The sequence below is a fragment of the Salvelinus fontinalis genome, chromosome 10 (genome assembly GCF_029448725.1).
Source record: "Salvelinus fontinalis isolate EN_2023a chromosome 10, ASM2944872v1, whole genome shotgun sequence".
In the NCBI taxonomy this organism is placed as follows: Eukaryota; Metazoa; Chordata; class Actinopteri; order Salmoniformes; family Salmonidae; genus Salvelinus; species Salvelinus fontinalis.
In genome coordinates this window covers 3,942,062-3,961,616 of record NC_074674.1, presented here as the reverse complement: position 1 = coordinate 3,961,616, position 19,555 = coordinate 3,942,062, and the positions used below count along the sequence as shown (strand labels likewise).

At 43.8% G+C, this 19,555-nt stretch overlaps 2 protein-coding genes across 3 annotated transcripts; both read right to left on the bottom strand.

Annotated features, from left to right (window-relative positions):
* Positions 1-249: 249 nt before the first annotated feature.
* rsph4a (radial spoke head component 4A) lies at positions 250-6,526 on the bottom strand. The gene is made up of 8 exons (XM_055935400.1): positions 6,099-6,526; positions 5,793-6,012; positions 2,193-2,201; positions 1,779-2,069; positions 1,240-1,689; positions 981-1,125; positions 733-850; positions 250-614 (listed from the first exon to the last, which is right to left on the bottom strand). Exons 1-8 carry the CDS (start codon positions 6,197-6,199, stop codon positions 383-385), a joined length of 1,566 nt encoding a protein of 521 aa, XP_055791375.1. The 5' UTR covers positions 6,200-6,526; the 3' UTR covers positions 250-382.
* Positions 6,527-6,670: 144 nt separating this feature from the next.
* sympk (symplekin) lies at positions 6,671-19,411 on the bottom strand. 2 transcript variants are annotated; one of them, XM_055935398.1, is made up of 27 exons: positions 19,273-19,411; positions 18,915-19,025; positions 18,734-18,799; positions 18,305-18,358; positions 17,387-17,460; positions 17,148-17,274; positions 16,786-17,035; positions 15,983-16,153; positions 15,538-15,777; positions 15,241-15,392; positions 14,997-15,147; positions 14,583-14,811; positions 14,312-14,462; positions 13,532-13,767; positions 13,344-13,425; positions 13,125-13,238; positions 12,897-13,044; positions 12,641-12,801; positions 12,391-12,499; positions 12,177-12,277; positions 11,677-11,767; positions 11,480-11,581; positions 11,155-11,342; positions 9,546-9,722; positions 9,289-9,384; positions 8,941-9,171; positions 6,671-7,111 (listed from the first exon to the last, which is right to left on the bottom strand). In XM_055935398.1, the coding sequence occupies exons 1-27, from the start codon at positions 19,294-19,296 to the stop codon at positions 6,944-6,946; spliced, it is 3,804 nt and encodes a 1,267-aa protein (XP_055791373.1). In that variant the 5' UTR covers positions 19,297-19,411; the 3' UTR covers positions 6,671-6,943. The 2 variants fall into 2 exon arrangements, with proteins under 2 accessions (XP_055791373.1, XP_055791374.1); XM_055935399.1 differs by having other exon boundaries at positions 18,915-19,022.
* Positions 19,412-19,555: the final 144 nt, after the last annotated feature.

Genomic DNA, 19,555 nt, shown 5'->3' with positions numbered 1-19,555 from the left:
CTCTGTAGTTTCTGTCATGCTCATTTATGGTTATAGAGATATCTTATTGAAGGAACACCCCACACATTCTGACAGGAGTTATCATTGAGGTAATGAGTTCCTTGTCCGCTTCATATTGAAATGAATAAACAGTGAAGTCTGCCATGCCAACACATCTGACTACGGTCTGATGTCCAAGAAAGATTATTAAACAAAAAGATGTGAATTAAATGCACAAACATAATTTTCTCAGTTCATCTTCAAAAACAGCTTTGTGATTGTAAAAAAAAAGAGGCACAGGACATTGCTCTGCGAATTGTTTAATTTGTGATAGCTTGACAAGTTATGGCTTTAGTCAACAGTCAATTTTGTAATGTAGTGTCTGTTTCCTACAAAGTCTTCCTCAATCATCATCCTCCTCTTCATCTCCTCCCAGGCCCCCTGTCTCATCTTGGGCAGCCTTCTGCTCCTCCAGGGCTGCTTTCAGGGCCTGCTCTTCCTCCAGACTGGGGTCCAGAGCCTCTGTGATCTCTGGCCCGCTGGTGTATTCTCGCTGGGGCATTGTTGGAAAAGTTGGAGTGTAGACTTCCCCTGCAAATTTCAGGCCCCAGCCAAAGTATATGTTCTCAAACTTCCTAAATTAGGAAACAAAAACATTTATTTGATTGGGGATGTTGTCTATGCCACGGTTACAACAACATATAACAAAACATTCCCTGAATAACATTCAGCAAATAAAGAACCCAAACTTACTTTCCACTGGCATAAGCATAAGCCCCTGGCCAGAGGTTGGAGCGTAGCACCGCAACAGCAAACTGAGAGATGAGGGTGGAGGACATCTTGGAGCTCCAGGGAGGGGTGGTGGTAATCTCTGAAATGCACATACAAGCAAACAGTCAAAATTTGTTTAATACATAAATTGTTTTATAACATGCTACCAGAATCGAGTGAAAATGTCTCTTCACCTTATCGTAGGCCAACACAGACTAGAATAGACTGACCTGCATCCTCAGAGAGTGGTGTGAGGAGGGGGGGGGGGCCCACCTCTGGCTCAGGCTCATCAGCCTCCTCCTTCACCTCTTCCTCTGCTTCCTCCTCAAAGTCATCCTCAGGCTTCTCAGCCAGGTTCACCCACACACAGCGACCCTAGGAGAGGCCATATGATAATTTACTGGGCAAAAAAAAAATGGTCTGGAGTATACCTGAAAATTGTTGATCAAAATCACACAGAAAAAATGAATGTTTTTAAGTCAGAATTACCTGTTGGAGAATGTGCTGGACATGATGCACCCAGGTGGATAGAGATTCTGCCATTTCAGGAACAGGAATACCCTCAAAGTCAGGATTCTCTTCAAAGCTGTCTCGGGCTCCCTCCTCTTCCTCCTCACCTTCCTCCTCTCCAAACTGGTAGAACCCAAGGGGACTGACCTGTGTGCTGGCAGAGATGCGAGCAATTTGGGCTCGCAAATAGTTAGCCTCATTGCCAGGGAAAGGAGGATAGCTAACAATGGGGGCTTCCAGTCTCCCTGTGAAGAATTTGCGGATGTGGCGCGCAGCTGTAATCTGGGTAGGAGTGACAGTGGGCAGCCTCATCCAGGGAAGGCCAGGCTCTCTGCACACAAAGTAAGTGAATTTGTTCACACCTGTGCGGTTGTCCTCCTTTGGCACCACAGGTGGCGGCTTGAAAGTGGATCTTGGGAGTGTATCAATCTAAAAAGTAAAGTCATTATACATTTTTCATAAAAGAAGAAACGTAATATGAAAGCAACATAGTCAGACAGATTTTTTCAGTAACTCACCACTTCCACCATCTCAGCTTCCTCATCATCATCCCGAGGTTCTCCTTCTGCGTCTTCCGCTGTTTCCTCATGAATCCCTTCCTCCTCATCTCTATACTCACCCTCAGCAACAAGATAGTTGCCCTCAGTGCCCAGGATCTTACCCCAGAGTCGGCAGCGTGCTAGTGGTTGGGAATTTACCAACTGCTTGAGTGCCAGAAAAACCTTCAGCATCTCCTCTCTGCCCAGTCCCACTCCAGCCTGCTCCAGTAAAAAGCCGACTTCACTCACATTGGGGAGCGGTGTTTCTACCTAATGAGACATAGACACATTGAAATAATTATTGATCACACTATACAACTTGCTCATCCAATCCCCAGATCAGTCTTGGTAAAGTGAATGTGCAAGGACTACTATCGTAATTTGTTTTCTTACCAGTTCCTCCTCTTGGTAAAGTGATCTGATTTTGGAAAAGAAAATGAGGGGTGTCGCTGCGCAGAAATATATAAAAACATTGGAATGGAACTTTATTTTACCATCAATTTTCACTATAGCACTTATCAGGGCCGGTCCTTGCCGTTCTGCCAGACCAATGCTGCCCCGAAAACTAGAACAGTCTCTTTAAGCAAAATGAAAGGTGAAAATATATTTTCTGAGTGTTTAAAATAATATTTTCCAGGACGTTGAAAATACATATTTTTCGGACGTTGAAAAATACGCATTTTCCGGATGTTGGAATCAGGTTCGTTTTTGGTTCTGAATGCAAGTTGAAAATAAGTAATTTATAGACATATGTTTTGGCCAAATCAAGGCTGGTCCAGACTGGACAAAATCACCAAAAATAGACCTCTATGATTGGTCAATGTCTGGTTCAGATTTGGTCCAGACCGAACCAAAAATCAATGACCGTGGGCATTGAAATAAAGGCCAGTCTGGACCACACATCGACGTCTATGACTGGTTCAGATTTGTTCCGGACCGGACCAAAAACCAATGTGGATGTGGATGTGGAAATCAAGGCCGGTCCGTAACTGCACCAAAAAAGACATCGAAAGGCGTCGCCCGGCCGTGCTTACTGAGGTGTAGCCCACAGTGTTGCCTGAAATTGAATTTTATGTATTCCCATCTGTGGTAAGCCTACCGTTTGTAAAACACAAACAAAGAAGTCCAAAAAACGTCGGCTCGTGCTTACTGAGGTGTAGACTACCATTTCGGCCCGCAATTAAATTTTATGAATGCCCGTCCATGTGGTATAGGCTCAGCGTTTGTAAAACAGGCCATTACATCGGCTTTATTAGTCCTGATTCCTGTGACTAATCAATTTGGCTATTTAAGCTCTGAATATCTCCTACCAAAAGTTATAAGGAGTTATAGGGAGCCTATTTGCTATGTGTTTACACAGCAGGAAATGCAGAATCATTTTATTTTTCGTTATGATCAGCTTGTCAAAAATCTGCTGATACAAACAGGAAACCACACTGATCATGACAATGGGGTGAAACTCAAGGACAACAGTTGTCATTGTCCATTCCATATTGTCCATTTTACTTTGACCTGTGCTGTTTTTAGTGTATGTTGTTTGTTAAAATGACAGCGCTTTTTTTATTTGATTGAGTGTCATTTAGGTTAGGCTATTTGATCTGAAAAACCTGCATGATGTAAAAAGTGTCTCATTACATTGTCATACATTTTATCTCCAGCCTGTAGGCTAATGAAAAGGTCACAAACTATTTATACCATGTCCTATATCTGCTACATGATTTATGTTAGATTTTTTTATTAGATTTTTTGACGGAACGTTGGTGGAGCGCTGCAGCGATGCATCTTTCCAAAAGCACCCTGGAGAGGCGCGCTGGGAATGGACAAGCAAAATATTTTGCGGCATCAACGCACAAAATATTTTGCGGCACAGGGCGACATCAGCGCACACCTAAAAAGCCCATATGCCACTGTTTGAGATAAATTGTCATTCTTTTTTGACAGAATTATGTGAGTTTTTTGTGTTGTTGTTGGTGGTGCGTATCGGCAAGTTTAGCTCATAAAATGCCACCCTCATCAATATGCCACCATAGGCGGCTGCCCGTGCCCAATGAGCGGACCCGCAGTGAGTACTTTCAAGTACTTGTATTAATTATAACACAGAAATGTATTACCCCTCCACCGTTTTATTAATCTTAGCCTATTTAGTCATTTTTGAATCACCCATGTTTGGTAGCCTATGCTGTTGGATGCACTTTCTAACCATGGGCATGGTTGATCATGCGGTGGTTACAATGTATCACTAACCAAACGTTCTCATAAAAGGTCGGCTGCAAAGCCGCTGGAGCAAACGAGTTGGGTACAGGGATATACAGCATGTTTACATGCGAATACAGCGTTTAATTATTGATAGGATGGCTAAATCAGCCTCAATTTAACATCAGAGTTGCTTTTTTCTTTCTGAGGACTAACCAGGGACATTTCCGGGGACAGCTCTAGACAGGACACCTAAATCGGGGTCGTCACTGGTTACCACAGCCACAAAGAGATATTTCTAAAATGTATCTTCTTAAAATCAAATTTTAAACCTAACCCCACTGCTAACCTTATGCCTAACCCTAACCTTAAATTAAGACCAAAAAGTAAATTTTTTCCCACAATGTATTTTTACAATAAAGACGTTGTGGCTGTGGTAAATAGGTCGTTCAGTTTGCTGAACAACACGTTTTCCCAAAAACGTTCCTGAACAGACTTTGATATACACTACATGACCAAAAGTATGTGGTCACCTGCTCATTGAACATCTCATTCCAAAATCATGGGCAATAATATGGAGTTGGTCCTCGCCTTTGTTGCTATAAAAGCCCCCACTCTTCTGGGAAGGCTTTCCACTAGATGTTGGAACATTGCTGTGGGAACTTGCTTCCATTCAGCCACAAGAGCATTAGTGAGGTCTGGCTGTGTTGGGCAATTAGACCTGGTTCGCAGTCAGCGTTCCAATTCATCCTAAAGGTGTTTGATGGGGTTGAGGTCAGGGCTATGTGCAGGCCAGTCAAGTTTTTCCACACCGATCTCGACAAACCATTTCTGTATGGACCTCGCTTTGTGCACGGGGGCATTGTCATGCTGAAATAGGAAAGGGCCTTCCCCAAACTGTTGCCACAAAGTTGAAAGCACAGAATTGTCTAGAATGTCAATGTATGCTGTAGCGTTAAGATTTCCCTTCACTGGAACTAAGGGTCCTAGCCTGAACCATGAAAAACAGCCCCAGAACATTATTCCTCCAACAAACTTCCCAGTTGGCACTATGCATTCAGGCAGGTAGCGTTCTCCTGGAATCCTCCAAACCCAGATTCATCCTTCGGACTGTCAGATGGTGAAGTGTGACTCATCACTCCAGAGAACACGTTTCCACTGCTCCAGAGTCCAATGGCGGTGAACTTTACATCACTCCAGCCGTCGCTTGGCATTGTGCATGTGTGTGGCTGCTCGGCCTTGGAAACCCATTTCATGAAGCTCCCGACGAACAGTTCTTGTGCTTTCGTTGCTTCCAGAGGCAGTTTGGAACTCGGTAGTGAGTGTTGCAACCGAGGACAGACGTGCTTCAGCACTCGGCGGTCCCGTTCTGTGAGCGTGCGCAGCCTACCACTTCACGGCTGAGCCGTTGTTGCTCCTAGACGTTTCCACTTTGCAATAACAGCACTTACAGTTGACCGGGGCAGCTCTAGCAGGGCAGATATTAGACGAACGGACTTGTTGGAAAGGTGGCATCCTATGACGGTGCCACGTTGAAATTCAATGAGCTCTTCCAATACGGGCCATTCTACTGCCAATATTTGCCCATGGAGATTGCATGGCTGTGTGCTCAAATGTATACACCTGTCAGCAACGGGTGTGGCTGAAATAGCTGAATCCACTCATTTGAAGGGGTGTACACATACTTTTTGTATATATTGTGTGTTTGTTTTTCAACAGGTCCTTCAGTACTGCAGCGTTTCCGTTCAATTGAACTATCTATTACATTTTTGGTACTGAACGTAGCCCTGGCCACCTTACCTCTTGGTCACCATCATCACTCCCTCCCCGTGAAAACAGCAGCATCTGCTGCTCAGCCAGGAGCTGTGCAGCAGCTGACAGAGGTATGTCTCTCAATGTGCTCTGCTTGTCCAGCAGCAATCCCCGCTTCACCTCATGGCTCATGTCTTCAATTACGTCAACCACATTTTCTGGGCGCTCATCCATCACCTTGGTCAGTACCCGTGCAAAATGGTCATAGCTGGAAAGGTTGGAGAAGAGTGTCATACTTACACGCTAGCATCACCCATCCACTATAGCAATCATACCTCATCAACCTCAACTCACAGGTTGAGGTTACTTTTTGTGCTATTTTTTAGCATAAAGGCCTTGAAGCAGATCGATGTCTGCTCCCTTTGATTGTTCAGTGGTGCTCCCTCAGACTCCATATTTCTTTCGTTCCCAACAACACAACAGAAAACGGTCCTGTTGTGAAAACAACTCGCTAGCACCCAGTACGCCCCAGTGTCGCGGTTAACTTTAGGTTGTTCATCATGCGGCAAAATCAACACTTTTCCAAAACATTAAAAAGGCAAATCTCAACATAGCTTTTTAAAATTGCTATCCAAGTTCCTTTCCAGAAAGTCCACATCATCAGTGGCCTGTTTCTAGGGTAAACAATACTGTTGCTGTGCTCGTGGTACTTCATGCATAGAATGTCCACTAGTCTCAGCATATCCTCCACTCCTAACAGTCTTTAAAAATGTAATGACATGCAGGATCTTGCTGCAGGTTCTCAATCGAAGCATGAAATAAAGGTTGAATTCATTGACCACCTTCGACAGAGAGTTGATCAGTACACATATGCTATACATAGTTTGTATAATTAATTAGGGCACAATAAAAAGACATGGAACAAATAAACAAATCTGTTTTATTTTCATGACAAATACATTTTCTATTAAGGACTTTCAAAAGTAAAATAAATTGTAGTAAATATTTTTCCTGACTAGAGTTCCGCAGTGCATTTCGCAATTTCGACAAATACAAAACTAAGGACACATAACATAGATATTTTTGGATGACCAAGAATTCAATGACCATTTTGGATGACCAAGAAGTCAAAACAATTTCGCAACAGTTCACACTCGGTTCATTATATTCTACTTTATGACTTCTCCTTAGATGGAACATCATTCTGCATCTCCTGTGCCAGTCTCAGGTTCTGCGGTACTGTCTTCGGTGACATCTTTTAATTGGTCAGTGACATCTGAAGGTTCAGTAGGTGCCTCCTCCATTGGGTCTTCCACTGTCTCTATAGGATCCGGAGTGGGGTTTTCTTCCACTACTGGCAAATCCACCTGGTACAAAACATAATTGATTAGAGTTATAATACACTGCTCAAAAAAATAAAGGGAACACTAAAATAACACATCCTAGATCTGAATGAATTAAATATTATTATTAAATACTTTTTTCTTTACATAGCTGAATGTGCTGACAACAAAATCACACAAAAATTATCAATGGAAATCAAATTTATCAACCCATGGAGGTCTGGATTTGGAGTCACACTCAAAATTAGTGGAAAACCACACTACAGGCTGATCCAACTTTGATGTAATGTCCTTAAAACAAGTCAAAATGAGGCTCAGTAGTGTGTGTGGCCTCCACGTGCCTGTATGACCTCCCTACAACGCCTGGGCATGCTCCTGATGTGGTGGCGGATGGTCTCCTGAGGGATCTCCTCCCAGACCTTTTCTAAAGCATCCGCCAACTCCTGGACAGTCTGTGGTGCAACGTGGCTTTGGTGGATGGAGCGAGACATGATGTCCCAGATGTGCTCATTTGGATTCAGGTCTGGGGAACGGGCGGGCCAGTCCATAGCATCAATGCCTTCCTCTTGCAGGAACTGCTGACTCACTCCAGCCACATGAGGTCTAGCATTGTCTTGCATTAGGAGGAACCCAGGGCCAACCGCACCAGCATATGGTCTCACAAGGGGTCTGAGGATCTCATCTCGGTACCTAATGGCAGTCAGGCTACCTCTGGCGAGCACATGGAGGGCTGTGCGGCCCCCCAAAGAAATGCCACCCCACACCATGACTGACCCAACGCCAAACCGGTCATGCTGGAGGATGTTGCAGGCAGCAGAACGTTCTCCACGGCGTCTCCAGACTCTGTCACATGTGCTCATGTGCTCAGTGTGAACCTGCTTTCATCTGTGAAGAGCACAGGGAGCCAGTTGCGAATTTGCCAATCTTGGTGTTCTCTGGCAAATGCCAATGCCAAACGTCCTGCACGGTGTTGGGCTGTAAGCACAACCCCCACCTGTGGACGTCGGGCCCTCATACCACCCTCATGGAGTCTGTTTCTGACCGTTTGAGCAGACACATGCACATTTGTGGCCTGCTGGAGGTCATTTTGCAGGGCTCTGGCAGTGCTCCTCCTGATCCTCCTTGCACAAAGGCGGAGGTAGCGGTCCTGCTGCTGGGTTGTTACCCTCCTACGGCCTCCTCCACGTCTCCTGATGTACTGGCCTGTCTCCTGGTAGTGCCTCCATGCTCTGGACACTACGCTGACAGACACAGCAAACCTTCTTGCCACAGCTCGCATTGATGTGCCATCCTGGATGAGCTGCACTACCTGAGCCACTTGTGTGGGTTGTAGACTCCGTCTCATGCTACCACTAGAGTGAAAGCACCGCCAGCATTCAAAAGTGACCAAAACATCAGCCAGGAAGCATAGGAACTGAGAAGTGGTCTGTGGTCACCACCTGCAGAACCACTCCTTTATTGGGGGTGTCTTGCTAATTGCCTATAATTTCCACCTGTTGTCTATTCCATTTGCACAACAGCATGTGAAATTTATTGTCAATCAGTGTTGCTTCCTAAGCGGACAGTTTGATTTCACAGAAGTGTGATTGACTTGGAGTTACATTGTGTTGTTTAAGTGTTCCCTTTATTTTTTTGAGCAGTGTATATACACACACTACCTATCTATATGTAATAATATTTCAGCATGGCTTTTATAAGTGTTATTTTGAGGGGAAGCTCAGTGACTAGATTATTCTGCTTGTTGTCAGTTGCAAGACACCAGTTGTGTAAATCTACACCTTTTCAAAACTTTCCACATAAATACAACCAACTGCTGTAACGGCGACAAAAGGATGACAATAGTCTCGACTTACCTGCAAAGTGGTGTCTGCAGTTTCCTCTTGACTAGCGGGGGCCGTCTCTCCTTCCTCCATGGGTTCCTCTTCTTCTTTTTTATTTGGCAGATGCTGCTGGACTGCTGGCTCTGGATCTCTCAGTGGTACTGGAATAGGTTCTGCCCGTACTGGAGGGGTTGCAACAGGTGCGAAGGTTGCAACAGGTGCGAAGGTTACATTGGGTGCGATGGTTGCAACAGGTGTCTCAACCTGTATGTAGTGAAAGAAGAATAATCAAATAAAAAAGTAAAAGACATAATTAAGAGTTTAGACATGACAATCGTTAGTGACAGACACATAGCCATCTGTTGTTTCTGTGCCCATTACCTGTCTCTCCAATACTACAGGCTGCATGGCCTCTGGTTCTGGCTGCTTGCTGTTGGCCTCCAGGACTGTCATGATGGAGGCGGGAATGTGGGCTTGCTGTAACAACAACCAGGTAAGGTTTTGTTATGAGAGACTAATAAATAGGGAGCTGGATCAGTTTGATAAACAATAGAGAGACTTTCTTACACTGGTGCATTTCATTGGTATGAGCTTAAAATGTCTCCCACTAAAATAAAGAGATAACGTTAGCTAGCTACCTGGTGGGGGGTGAAAGAGTGGACATGCTGTAGAAGAGGTTCCCTCATCTCCGGGCAGCGCTCAAACACACTGGTAAGCTGAGCTGGTGGGAGCTGCAGCAGCACGCTGTAGGACTGCGGCTTGGTCCTCTGGCAGCACTTCACAAAGCCCTCCCACACCTTAGGATACTTCCACACCTGCACAACAAACAGGGACACACATTTGTATATACAGTACCAGTCAAAAGTTTGGACACCTACTCATTCAAGGGGTTTTCTTTATTTGTATTATTTTCTACATTTCTAAGTGACCCCAAACTTTTGAATGGTAGTAAATAAAAGTTTGGGGTCACTTAGAAATGTCCTTGTTTTGAAAGAAAAGCACATTTTTTGTCCATTAAAAAATAACATCAAATTGATCAGAAATACAGTGTAGACATTGTTAATGTTGTAAATGACTATTGTAGCTGGAAACGGCTGATTTTTAATGGAATATCTACATAGGCGTACAGAGGCCCATTATCAGCAACCATCACTCCTGTGTTCCAATGCCATGTTGTGTTAGCTAATCCAAGTTTATCCTTTTAAAAGACTAATTGATCATTAGAAAACCCTTTTGCAATTATGTTAGCACAGCTGAAAACGTTTTTTTCCCCCCTGATTAAAGAAGCAATAAAACTGTCTTTCTTTAGACTAGTTGAGTATCTGGAGCATCAGCATTTGTGGGTTTGATTACAGGCTCAAAATGGCCAGAAACAAAAATCTTTCTTCTGAAACTCATCAGTCTATTCTTGGTCTGAGAAATGAAGGCTATTCCATGCGAGAAATTGCCAAGAAACTGAAGATCTCATACAACACTGTGTACTACTCCCTCCACAGAACATCGCAAACTGGATCAAACCAGAATAGAAAGAGTGGGAGGCCCCGGTGCACAACTGAGCAAAAGGACAAGTACAGTAGAGTGTCTAGTTTGAGAAACAGACGCCTCACAAGTCCTCAACTGGCAGCTTCATTAAATAGTACCCGCAAAACGCCAGTCTCAACGTCAACAGTGAAGAGGCGACTCCGGGATGCTGGCCTTCTAGGAAGAGTTGCAAAGAAAAATCCATATCTCAGACTGGCCAATAAAAATAAAAGATTTAGATGGGCAAAAGAACACAGACACTGGACTGAGGAACTCTACCTAGAAGGCCAGCATCCCGGAGTCCCCTCTTCACTGTTGACGTTGAGACTGGTGTTTTGCGGGTACTATTTAATGAAGCTGCCAGTTGAGGACTTGTGAGGCGTCTGTTTCTCAAACTAGACACTCTAATGTACTTGTCCTTCTCAGAACAAGAATAGACTGAAGAGTTTAAGAAGAAAATTATTTGTTTCTGTCCATTTTGAGCCTGTAATCGAACCAACAAATGCTGATCAATTTGATGTTATTTTAATGACAATTCTTTTTGCTTTTCTTGCAAAAACAAGGAAATTCTGAAGTCACCCCAGACTTTTGAACGGTAGTGTATAACATATAGCAGGTTACCGGCATCCTGTGTTCTTAAACAGCAAAGCCGTCAAATCAAGTCTGCGTCTAAATGTTGGCTTAACCTAATGCTCAGTGTAGGGGAAAACCTCCTCGTTTACTGACCTGCTTGACAATGAGTCGGGACAGGATGTTCATAACGAAGCCTCCCAGGCGGGGGTACATGCTGAGGGACTGGATAACTGTTCTCATCAGCAGAATGGGGAGAGGACTCTGCTCCATCAGCTGCTGCATTACCACAGCCAGGACCTCTGACGTGTACACATTCTTCTCCCCAAAACACAGGTTGGTGGCTGCAGACATGGACACACAAATAATACACTTTGATCAGCTCAGAAATGTTCCATCAGAAAAATATCACTGATGACAATGTGTAATAGTGTACCAGAGAAAACAAAACTGAATTGTTCTCAGGTAGAAGACAACTTACCTTTTATGATGGACTTCATGTCACACTTTGTTGAGTCAACATTGTGTAAAGAAATTAGAAGCTCGCCAGGGGTGAGAGGAGACATTGAGGAACTACCCTCGCCTAGTAACGAGAGATGACAGCGTTATTACACGTCATTCACACTTGTGACATACAAGTGTGGACAGCAATCACTGGAAGATGTGACGGGATCTTACTATGCTGGGTGCCCAGGAGACGGTTGAAGACTTCCTTCACCACAATGGGGTTGAGCTTGATAAGCTTGGGAAGAGCCTGGGTCACCTCTTTCTGTACACAGAAACACAGCAGAATCAGGGAGAACTGTGTTTATGATATATCCTGATTGCCTAGTCACTTTTACCCCTACCCAAATGTACATTCTGTGTTACCTCAATCTCGTACCCCTGCACATTGACTCGGTACTGGTACTCCTTGTATTTAGCTTTGTTATTGTTTCCAGTGTTACGGTTTCCTTTTTTATTTAGCAAATACTTGTCTTACTTTTTAATTCTGCATTGTTGGAACAGGCTTGTAAGTAAGCATTTCACTGCAAAGTCCACACGTGTTGTATTCAGCACAAGTGACCAATAAAATTTGATTTGACCAATGTAACACTGATCCTGTTGTTTTAATATCACAGTTATCTCCCTATTGTTACACTTTGTGAATGACACCATTGTTTCTTTGAGGAACTTACCTTTTCCAGGCCGTTGATGACAGGAATTAGGAAACGAACGTCGGGCACTCGTTTGTGATACAGGTCCCTCACTCTCTCCACCAACTCTGGTGACGGAGGCACTAAGGAAAGACAAGAATCCATGTAGAAGCTGACAATCCCATCTCATCTCCCTTTTGCCAAGCACACAGACCATCTGCGAATAAGCTGGGCAGTGGAGTGAAATACACTTTACCTTTATCAGTGAGAATATGCAGGCAGCGAGTGACCAGAGTCTCTGCTCCTTTAGGACAGTTTTCAACCAACAGCAGAAGCTGTGGAGACTTCATTCCCATTCCACGGATCTATTGGGCAGGGAGAAAACTCACGAACACACACTGGTGGACAAGCAAGCCAAACAGCAGAGAGGACCAGGGAGACTGGTGCAGGGAGAGTGTAAGGAATTAGACAAAACTAAAGAGAGTGGGTAAGAAGAAGGGGCTTACTGGCTGCTCTATCACTCGAAGCACACTGCGCTTGATGTCAGCAATGGCTTCAGTGTAGACAGAGGCCAGCTCATGAACCAGGCGGTGGTTGAGAGGCAGAAGGGACAGGTAGAGGTACAGACACTGCCTCACTGTGTCCTCTGTCCAGGGGGAGGCCACCTCTGTGGGAGTGAGAGGGACAAACAGGCATGGTTGGGTCAGTGGGGAAGAGAGAGACATTGTCGTGTGTGTATAAAAGTTAAACTGGAAATCAAACCTGTATCCTTGTCAGCCCCAAAAAGTAACGACGGAGGATTAGGGTGTACGAGAAGCTGCATGTAGTTCAGTGCAAACTTCTCAATATAGTCCCTCAGTTGGTCTTTCTCATACATCCGCTTTATGAAGGACAGGGCATTGGAGCGCACCTGGACAGAAAACAGTTAACTAAAGAAAAACACAAGCTAGCAGCAACAGAGACTCAGTTTTGTTCATTTTACTATGTTACCTTCTCCTTTTCATGTGAGCTGAGATCCAGAAGCACGTGGAGGTACTGGAACTGCCTTGAGGGCCGTTTTATAATCAGCTCTTTTAGAGTAGTCATGCCGAGGTACACCCGCGACTGAAACACATTCAACCAGAAAGAAAATCACTAGTGTCATGATGACAAAGCCGGTACGTCATTGTAATTTTTTGCTCAAGTTTAAAGACAATCGAATGTCATTACCTCATCTTCACAGTACCGTCGTATTACTTCCAAAGCAGATTCTGTGATTAACGGAGCCTCCAGCACAATCTTTGTGAAAAGCCTAGGAGATGGGATAGAAATGGATAGGAAAGTGGATTAGATAATTGCTATTTGACTGCGGAGCCCTTTAGCTGGTGTCCACAGAAGAACAACGTAACTGTCCTCACCCATCCCTCTGCTCGGGCTTCTCCTGCAGGCCGGACAGTAGAGTGAAGAGACAGTGGTCGTAGCTGTCCAACAAGCCAGTGGGCTGCTGACTGAGGTATGTGTTGTACTCCTGGTAGAGAAGAGAGAAGGCCAGGTCGCTCCTGGTCCTAATGTCCTCCAGAATGAACTCCAGCACATCATCCTTCATCATCCCCTCAAACTGAGTCACAAGTCTGGACAGCAGCTTCACGCGCACCTGCCAGGAAGAGTACATATATATTTATATTCCGGACTCAGACAGCATTCGTTCTAATATTACTAGATTTCTTAATTTGAAGCAGTACAACTAATTAAACTGAACTTCACCTCCAGCCAGTTCACCACTTATTCAAAATCAGATTCTGTACTCAAAATAGGAGACCAAGATCATTTTCTGGGGCATTGATCAAAAAAACCTTGCTTCAGGTATCATACACATAAGTATGTGATCTTGTGTTTAATCTCACTGTCGTACCATACTGACCATGCGTTCTAATATTTATAGATTTCTTCATTTTAATTTGGGGGATTTGCGTGTATTGTTAGATATTACTGCACGGTTGGAGCTAGGAACATAAGCATTTTGATACACCCACGATAACATCCACAAAATGTGTACGAGACCCAATCAAATTTGACATATGGCTACATCATAGACTCAAATAAGATGTTTGTCTCTTCCTATAGATGTTAGTTACTATGGAAATTGATGCCTTCTTTTATTTCTCTACTGGAGAGGAAGAATGTTTTGAAACACTCACATGGGCCATCCCACTCTGTGCTATAGCTTTTTCTGAGTGCAGGATGCGCTTGACGGCCATGTTGGTCAACTTTTCAAGCTGGGTGTCTGTCAAAGGCTGGATCACATCAGCTAATCTGAACACTTTCCTCTTCCCACTTGCACCAGGTGTTCTAAAAAAATCAAATCAAATAAAAGACACAAATGAAACAGTCAGAATGGTTAAATGGCAGGGTGGTTATAGGGTACCAGGTTTGCTTTTATGTGTGATAGTTGTACTGCTTCAGACTCACTTGATCTGTGTGGAGGGGAGGATGGGCTCAGGCAGCCTCTTGACCTGGGGGGCTTCCCCCGTTTCAGTTTGGCTCTTATCTCCATAGCCTCCTCCAACCACAGAGATGGCTTGGCCCATAACTGGTACTTTACGCTTGATGAGCAGGTCTTTGGAGGACTCCCCTATGCCTTCATCCATGCCCTCCTCCTTTCCAGCTTTCTCATCTCTTGCTTTGCACTGCTCCAGTCCTAAGGGATAGATTGGAGAAAGTTTGAAACAGATCTAATTAGAATTAAGAATTTGGAGAACAGATTTTCAGAAATTAAAACCAACATTTCCATCTTTGAAATCTGTGAATTGGGTGGCCCATTGTGCTCAGTCATTTTGCTATCTTTATTTCCTTGTCCTAGTCCCCCCCCCCCCTCTCTCTAACCTGGTCCAACTCCAGCTGCTGTCATCTGAGTGGCCATCATTCTGGCCAAGTGTTTGATTTGGGCATCTGTTCCTGCAGACTCCACTGGTGTGTATGTGGCCTGGAAGGATGCTGGCATGACATCAGGCAAGTACACCATGCTGATTAGAACCTGTATGTGGAAGAGGAACACAAACATGAGAATGGCCCTCACATCCTCCAGGTGTCAAAAATGAATAAATCACATTCTACCACAGCAGTTTACCAGATTGGCCACGTTCTCTGGGGAGAGCAGGGGGCGCAAGAACTCTGCAGTGAGGTCGATGGCTGACTGGGCTACTGGCACAGAGGAGGGCTTGGAGATGGAAGGGGGGGCTGGCTCTTCTTTATCTTCATCATCTTCTATAAGAGCGGGCTCTGAAAGTAAAACAACATTAGATTACAGATCTAGCATATGGAACCACAGGTTGATTCTGGATTTATGGGGTGTGGGAGTCAACTAGGTACTTCTAAAAAAGGTATCAGTCTGAATGGTAACTGGTGCAATATCTTTACAACTAACCAATCTTGAGCTTTTTGCCCTCTGTGTATGGCTCATGGCGGGGCCTTTTGCGCGGTTCACGTGGGGCTGGCGTGTTGCGGGTTATTTCATTCTGGGACATCCCCAGGTCTAGGAGCAGAGTGCTGATTTGGCCCTGGAACTCCAGGCTGCAGGGGTGCTTGAGCACTGCCATCAGGTGTAACTTCAGATTCTTGCGTACACTGCTCACCTGAGACTTGGCCAGCGTTGGGGGTAGGTTGGCTACAAAAACAAGTGAAATATGATTTAAATTAAACTGAACTTCACCTCCAGCCAGTTCACCACTCATTCAAAATCAGATTCTGTACTCAAAATAGGAGACCAAGATCAATTTCTTGGGCATTGATAAAAAAATAAAAATGCTTCAGGTATCATACACATAAGCTTGTGAATCTTGTGTTTAATCTCACTGTAGTATCATACTGACCATGCAGAGTCTCATAAGCCTGGACCACTTCAGACATAAACATAGGCCTCTGTCGGGCCAGTGTGGCCAGGGAACCCAGGGCTGTGGTCAGGTTGATGCTGGAGATAGCAGGGTGGACCATGAACTTCAGAAGCTGCTCCAGCGCAGACTTGCCCTCCCCACACAGGGTATCTTAGGAAGATATTGCAGACATTGTGTAAGGTGCATCAAGACATGTAGAGACAGCAATGCTACATTTAAGCAATAAAGCACGAGGGGGTGTGGTATATGGCCAATATATCACGGCTATGTGATGTTCTTATGCACGACGCAACGCGGAGTACCTGGATACAGTCCTTAGCTGTGGTATATTGGCCATATACCACAAACCCCCAAGGTGCGTTATTGCTATTATAAACTGGTTACCAACATAATTAGAGCAGTAAAAATAAATGTTTTGCCATACGGTCTGTTATAAATTGGGTGGTTTGAGCCCTGAATGATTGGCTGAAAGCCGTGGTATATCAGACCATATACCACAGGTATGACAAAAGTTATTTTTACTGCTCTAATTACGTTGATAAATAGTTTATAATAGCAATGCGTCGTGGATAACAGCAGCCCTTAGCCGTGGTATATTGGCCATATACCACAACACTCGGGCCTTATTGGTTAAATATACCACGGGTGTCAGCCAATCAGCATACAGGGCTCAAACCACCCAGAAGTACCTAATGTGCACAACACATTAGGGAAAACTCAACTGAAAATGTATGTATGTAAAGCTTTAAAATGTCACAGTAAAGAAAATCATCTCCTCTCACCGTAGCGGATATAGGCATGGTCTTTGGAGATTTTATCCAGGCTGATGTCTCCCTCTTGGCGCTTGGGAGTGTCTGAGTCTGACGTCCTCGGTGAAAGAGTGATGATGAGAGACTCTGTGAACTTGATAGCATGAGTGCGGACTCCATCATTGTCAACTTCCAGCATAGCCAGAACTTCCTCCTTCATCTGAGTCACCATGTCCCAGCATGCTTCCTGCATGTCTGACATGGTCTTGGAACGCACAAACCACTGGCATAGAAAACATACAAGCCTCAGTACAGCACACAGCAACACACATGGGTACATAATATGGGTTGAATGGGATAACAATGAGAAGGCATTGATTCATGAAAGCGTGTACCTGCAGCGCCACTTTGTAGAGCTGAGTGAGTGTGAGGATAGCCTTCTTCACCACATTGACACTGTCGTCCTTCAGCAGCATGTTCAGGTTGGCAATCAGTTTAAGCAGGAGCTCGTTGTCCCTCTTACTGTTAAGACAAAAACACCCCAAGTTAAAAATATCAACATACATGACTTTCGTAAACTTGATATTCTAACAACTGTTCTATATATGTGTGTGTGAGACTGATGAACACTTACCATGCTTCCTCAATAAAGCCAATGACAAACTTTCTTACTTCCATTGACTTATCTGTCTGAAAGGCTATGATCTCCTACAGACAAAGGGTGACAATGAGAGAGAGAGCGCATTTTACACTTAAACAATAAGGCCTGACGGGGTGTGGTATATGGCCAATATACCATAGCTATGGGCTGTTCTTATTCACGACCCACGCAGAGTGCCTGGATATACCCCTTAGCCATAGTATATTGGCCATATACCACAAACCCCAGAGGTGCCTTATTGCTATTATAAACTGGTTATACGGTCTGATATACCACGGCTTTCAGCAAAATCAGTATTCAGAGCTCAAACCACCCAGTTTATAAAATTGCTTTTACAACTGGTGTTAACCTAGCTGAGGAACGCTCAACTTTGTTATAGTATATCGAGGCGGAGTTGGTTGCACGGTTTGCTAGCAACAACATTGTGTCACCATCAGTCAATACTTGTAAAAATGACAATTCTGAAAAAGCTTACCTGTACCTATGTTTCTCCGCAGTCCTTTCGCAGGGTGCTGAAATTCCTACTTTTAATAAAAACTTATTGAATACAACCAATGACTTTTTCCTCATGTGTTGCACAACTCAGCGCGAGTGCATGTGCCAACTGAATCTCAGCTTACGTGATGTCAAGGCCACTACGTCTCCAGTTGAGCAACACAAATTAGGAAAAAGTCAGTGTTATTCGATAAAAGTTATACAAGACAAACATAGGTACAGGTAAGGATTTTCAGAATTGACATTTCTACAAGTATCGACTGATGGTGACAATGTTGTTCCTAGCAAATTGTGCAACCAGTTATCAAAACTCAACTCTGCCCTCGATACAAGAGAATGGAGCTGAGCGTTCCTCATCTAGTGGTAACCAATATACAGTTATAACTACATACTTACATCTAAGAAATTGTCAAGTAAAGAGGGGTCCTTGTTGATGATCAGTTCCTGGACCTGAATGATGAAAAGACACTTGTAAATATTATATATATATTTAAAAAAAAAAAAAAAATGTGCCTTTATTTGACTAGGCAAGTCAGTTAAGAACATTCTTATTTACAATGATGGCCAAATGGCGAACAGTGGGTTAACTGCCTTGCTCAGGGGCAGAATGACAGATTTTTACCTTGTCAGCTCGGGGATTCAATCCAGCAACCTTTCCGTTACTGGCCCAATGCTCTAACCACTAGACTACCTGCCGCCCCATATATATTACAGGTCTGAAGAAAAGGGTATAATGTATAGCCGTCCTAACATTCCTATCTGATCTCTTGAAGGAGCTTATTACTGATGGCCTTATACTGGCCTGCCAGAGAGCTGATCACAAACCTGTTTGAGAACCGTGAGTTTGCTGTCTGTAGCAATAAGAGCTGCTTGGTTCAGGAGATCAACAACCTGTAAGTTGAGAACAGACAATCAGGTACATATGTTGGAACTGTCAAACATAGATAATTTGACGCGATTTTATTCAAATATGAACCAAATCATTCCAAGGGTTGTTCGGGGATACCTTTTCACTGGTGGTCATATCGACAATAGCCGTGTCCTCGTCTTCATTGAAAAACTGTGATGCCACACTGGTCCTCACACCAGCACTTTCTCCGTTATTTGAGGCCATCTTCTAAACATACACGGAAACAAAGTTAAATTAAATAATAACATTAAATTAACTTACTAGTTAGTTACATGCGATGGAAAAATAAGAGCAAACCCTGGCGCACTTTGGTTACAAACAGATAACGTTAGCTACCAACCATAACGTTAGCCGGCTATGCTAGTTAGGTGACGGAAGTTAGCCGTCACCTGCCTGTGCAAAATAACTTTACTGACAACAACAATTACAGCACAAAATGAGGCAAACACATTACCTTATTAGATCCTTTATTATTCATAAATTAAAATGAAATATTTGCACTGGTGTAACAAGGGCGCAACTTCGCTAATACACCGCCATATTGGAAGTACTAATGTAGGTACTAATAATGCAGCTGTGCAACAAAAGCGTCCCTCGGCTGCAACAACGGTTGGGTGTTTTAAGTTCCCTTTTACGCATAACTAGATACATTTACCAGACAAATTGGCAAATATGATTTTAAACCTCTGAACCTATTATATTTATATACAGATGTTTTATGTATGCTTTTATGTGCA

Coding starts and splice junctions, on each gene's coding strand:
- sympk (XM_055935398.1), bottom strand. CDS start 19,296: ATGAATAATAAAGGATCTAATAAG. Junction 18,359..18,733: donor AACTCACGGTTCTCAAACAG/GTTTGTGATCAG, acceptor TTCATCATTCAG/GTCCAGGAACTGATCATCAA. Junction 12,278..12,390: donor GCATATTCTCACTGATAAAG/GTAAAGTGTATT, acceptor GTCTTTCCTTAG/TGCCTCCGTCACCAGAGTTG.
- rsph4a (XM_055935400.1), bottom strand. CDS start 6,199: ATGGAGTCTGAGGGAGCACCACTGAACAATCAAAGGGAGCAGACATCG. Junction 6,013..6,098: donor ACAAAAAGTAACCTCAACCT/GTGAGTTGAGGT, acceptor CAACCTTTCCAG/CTATGACCATTTTGCACGGG. Junction 851..980: donor ACCACTCTCTGAGGATGCAG/GTCAGTCTATTC, acceptor TGTGCATTTCAG/AGATTACCACCACCCCTCCC.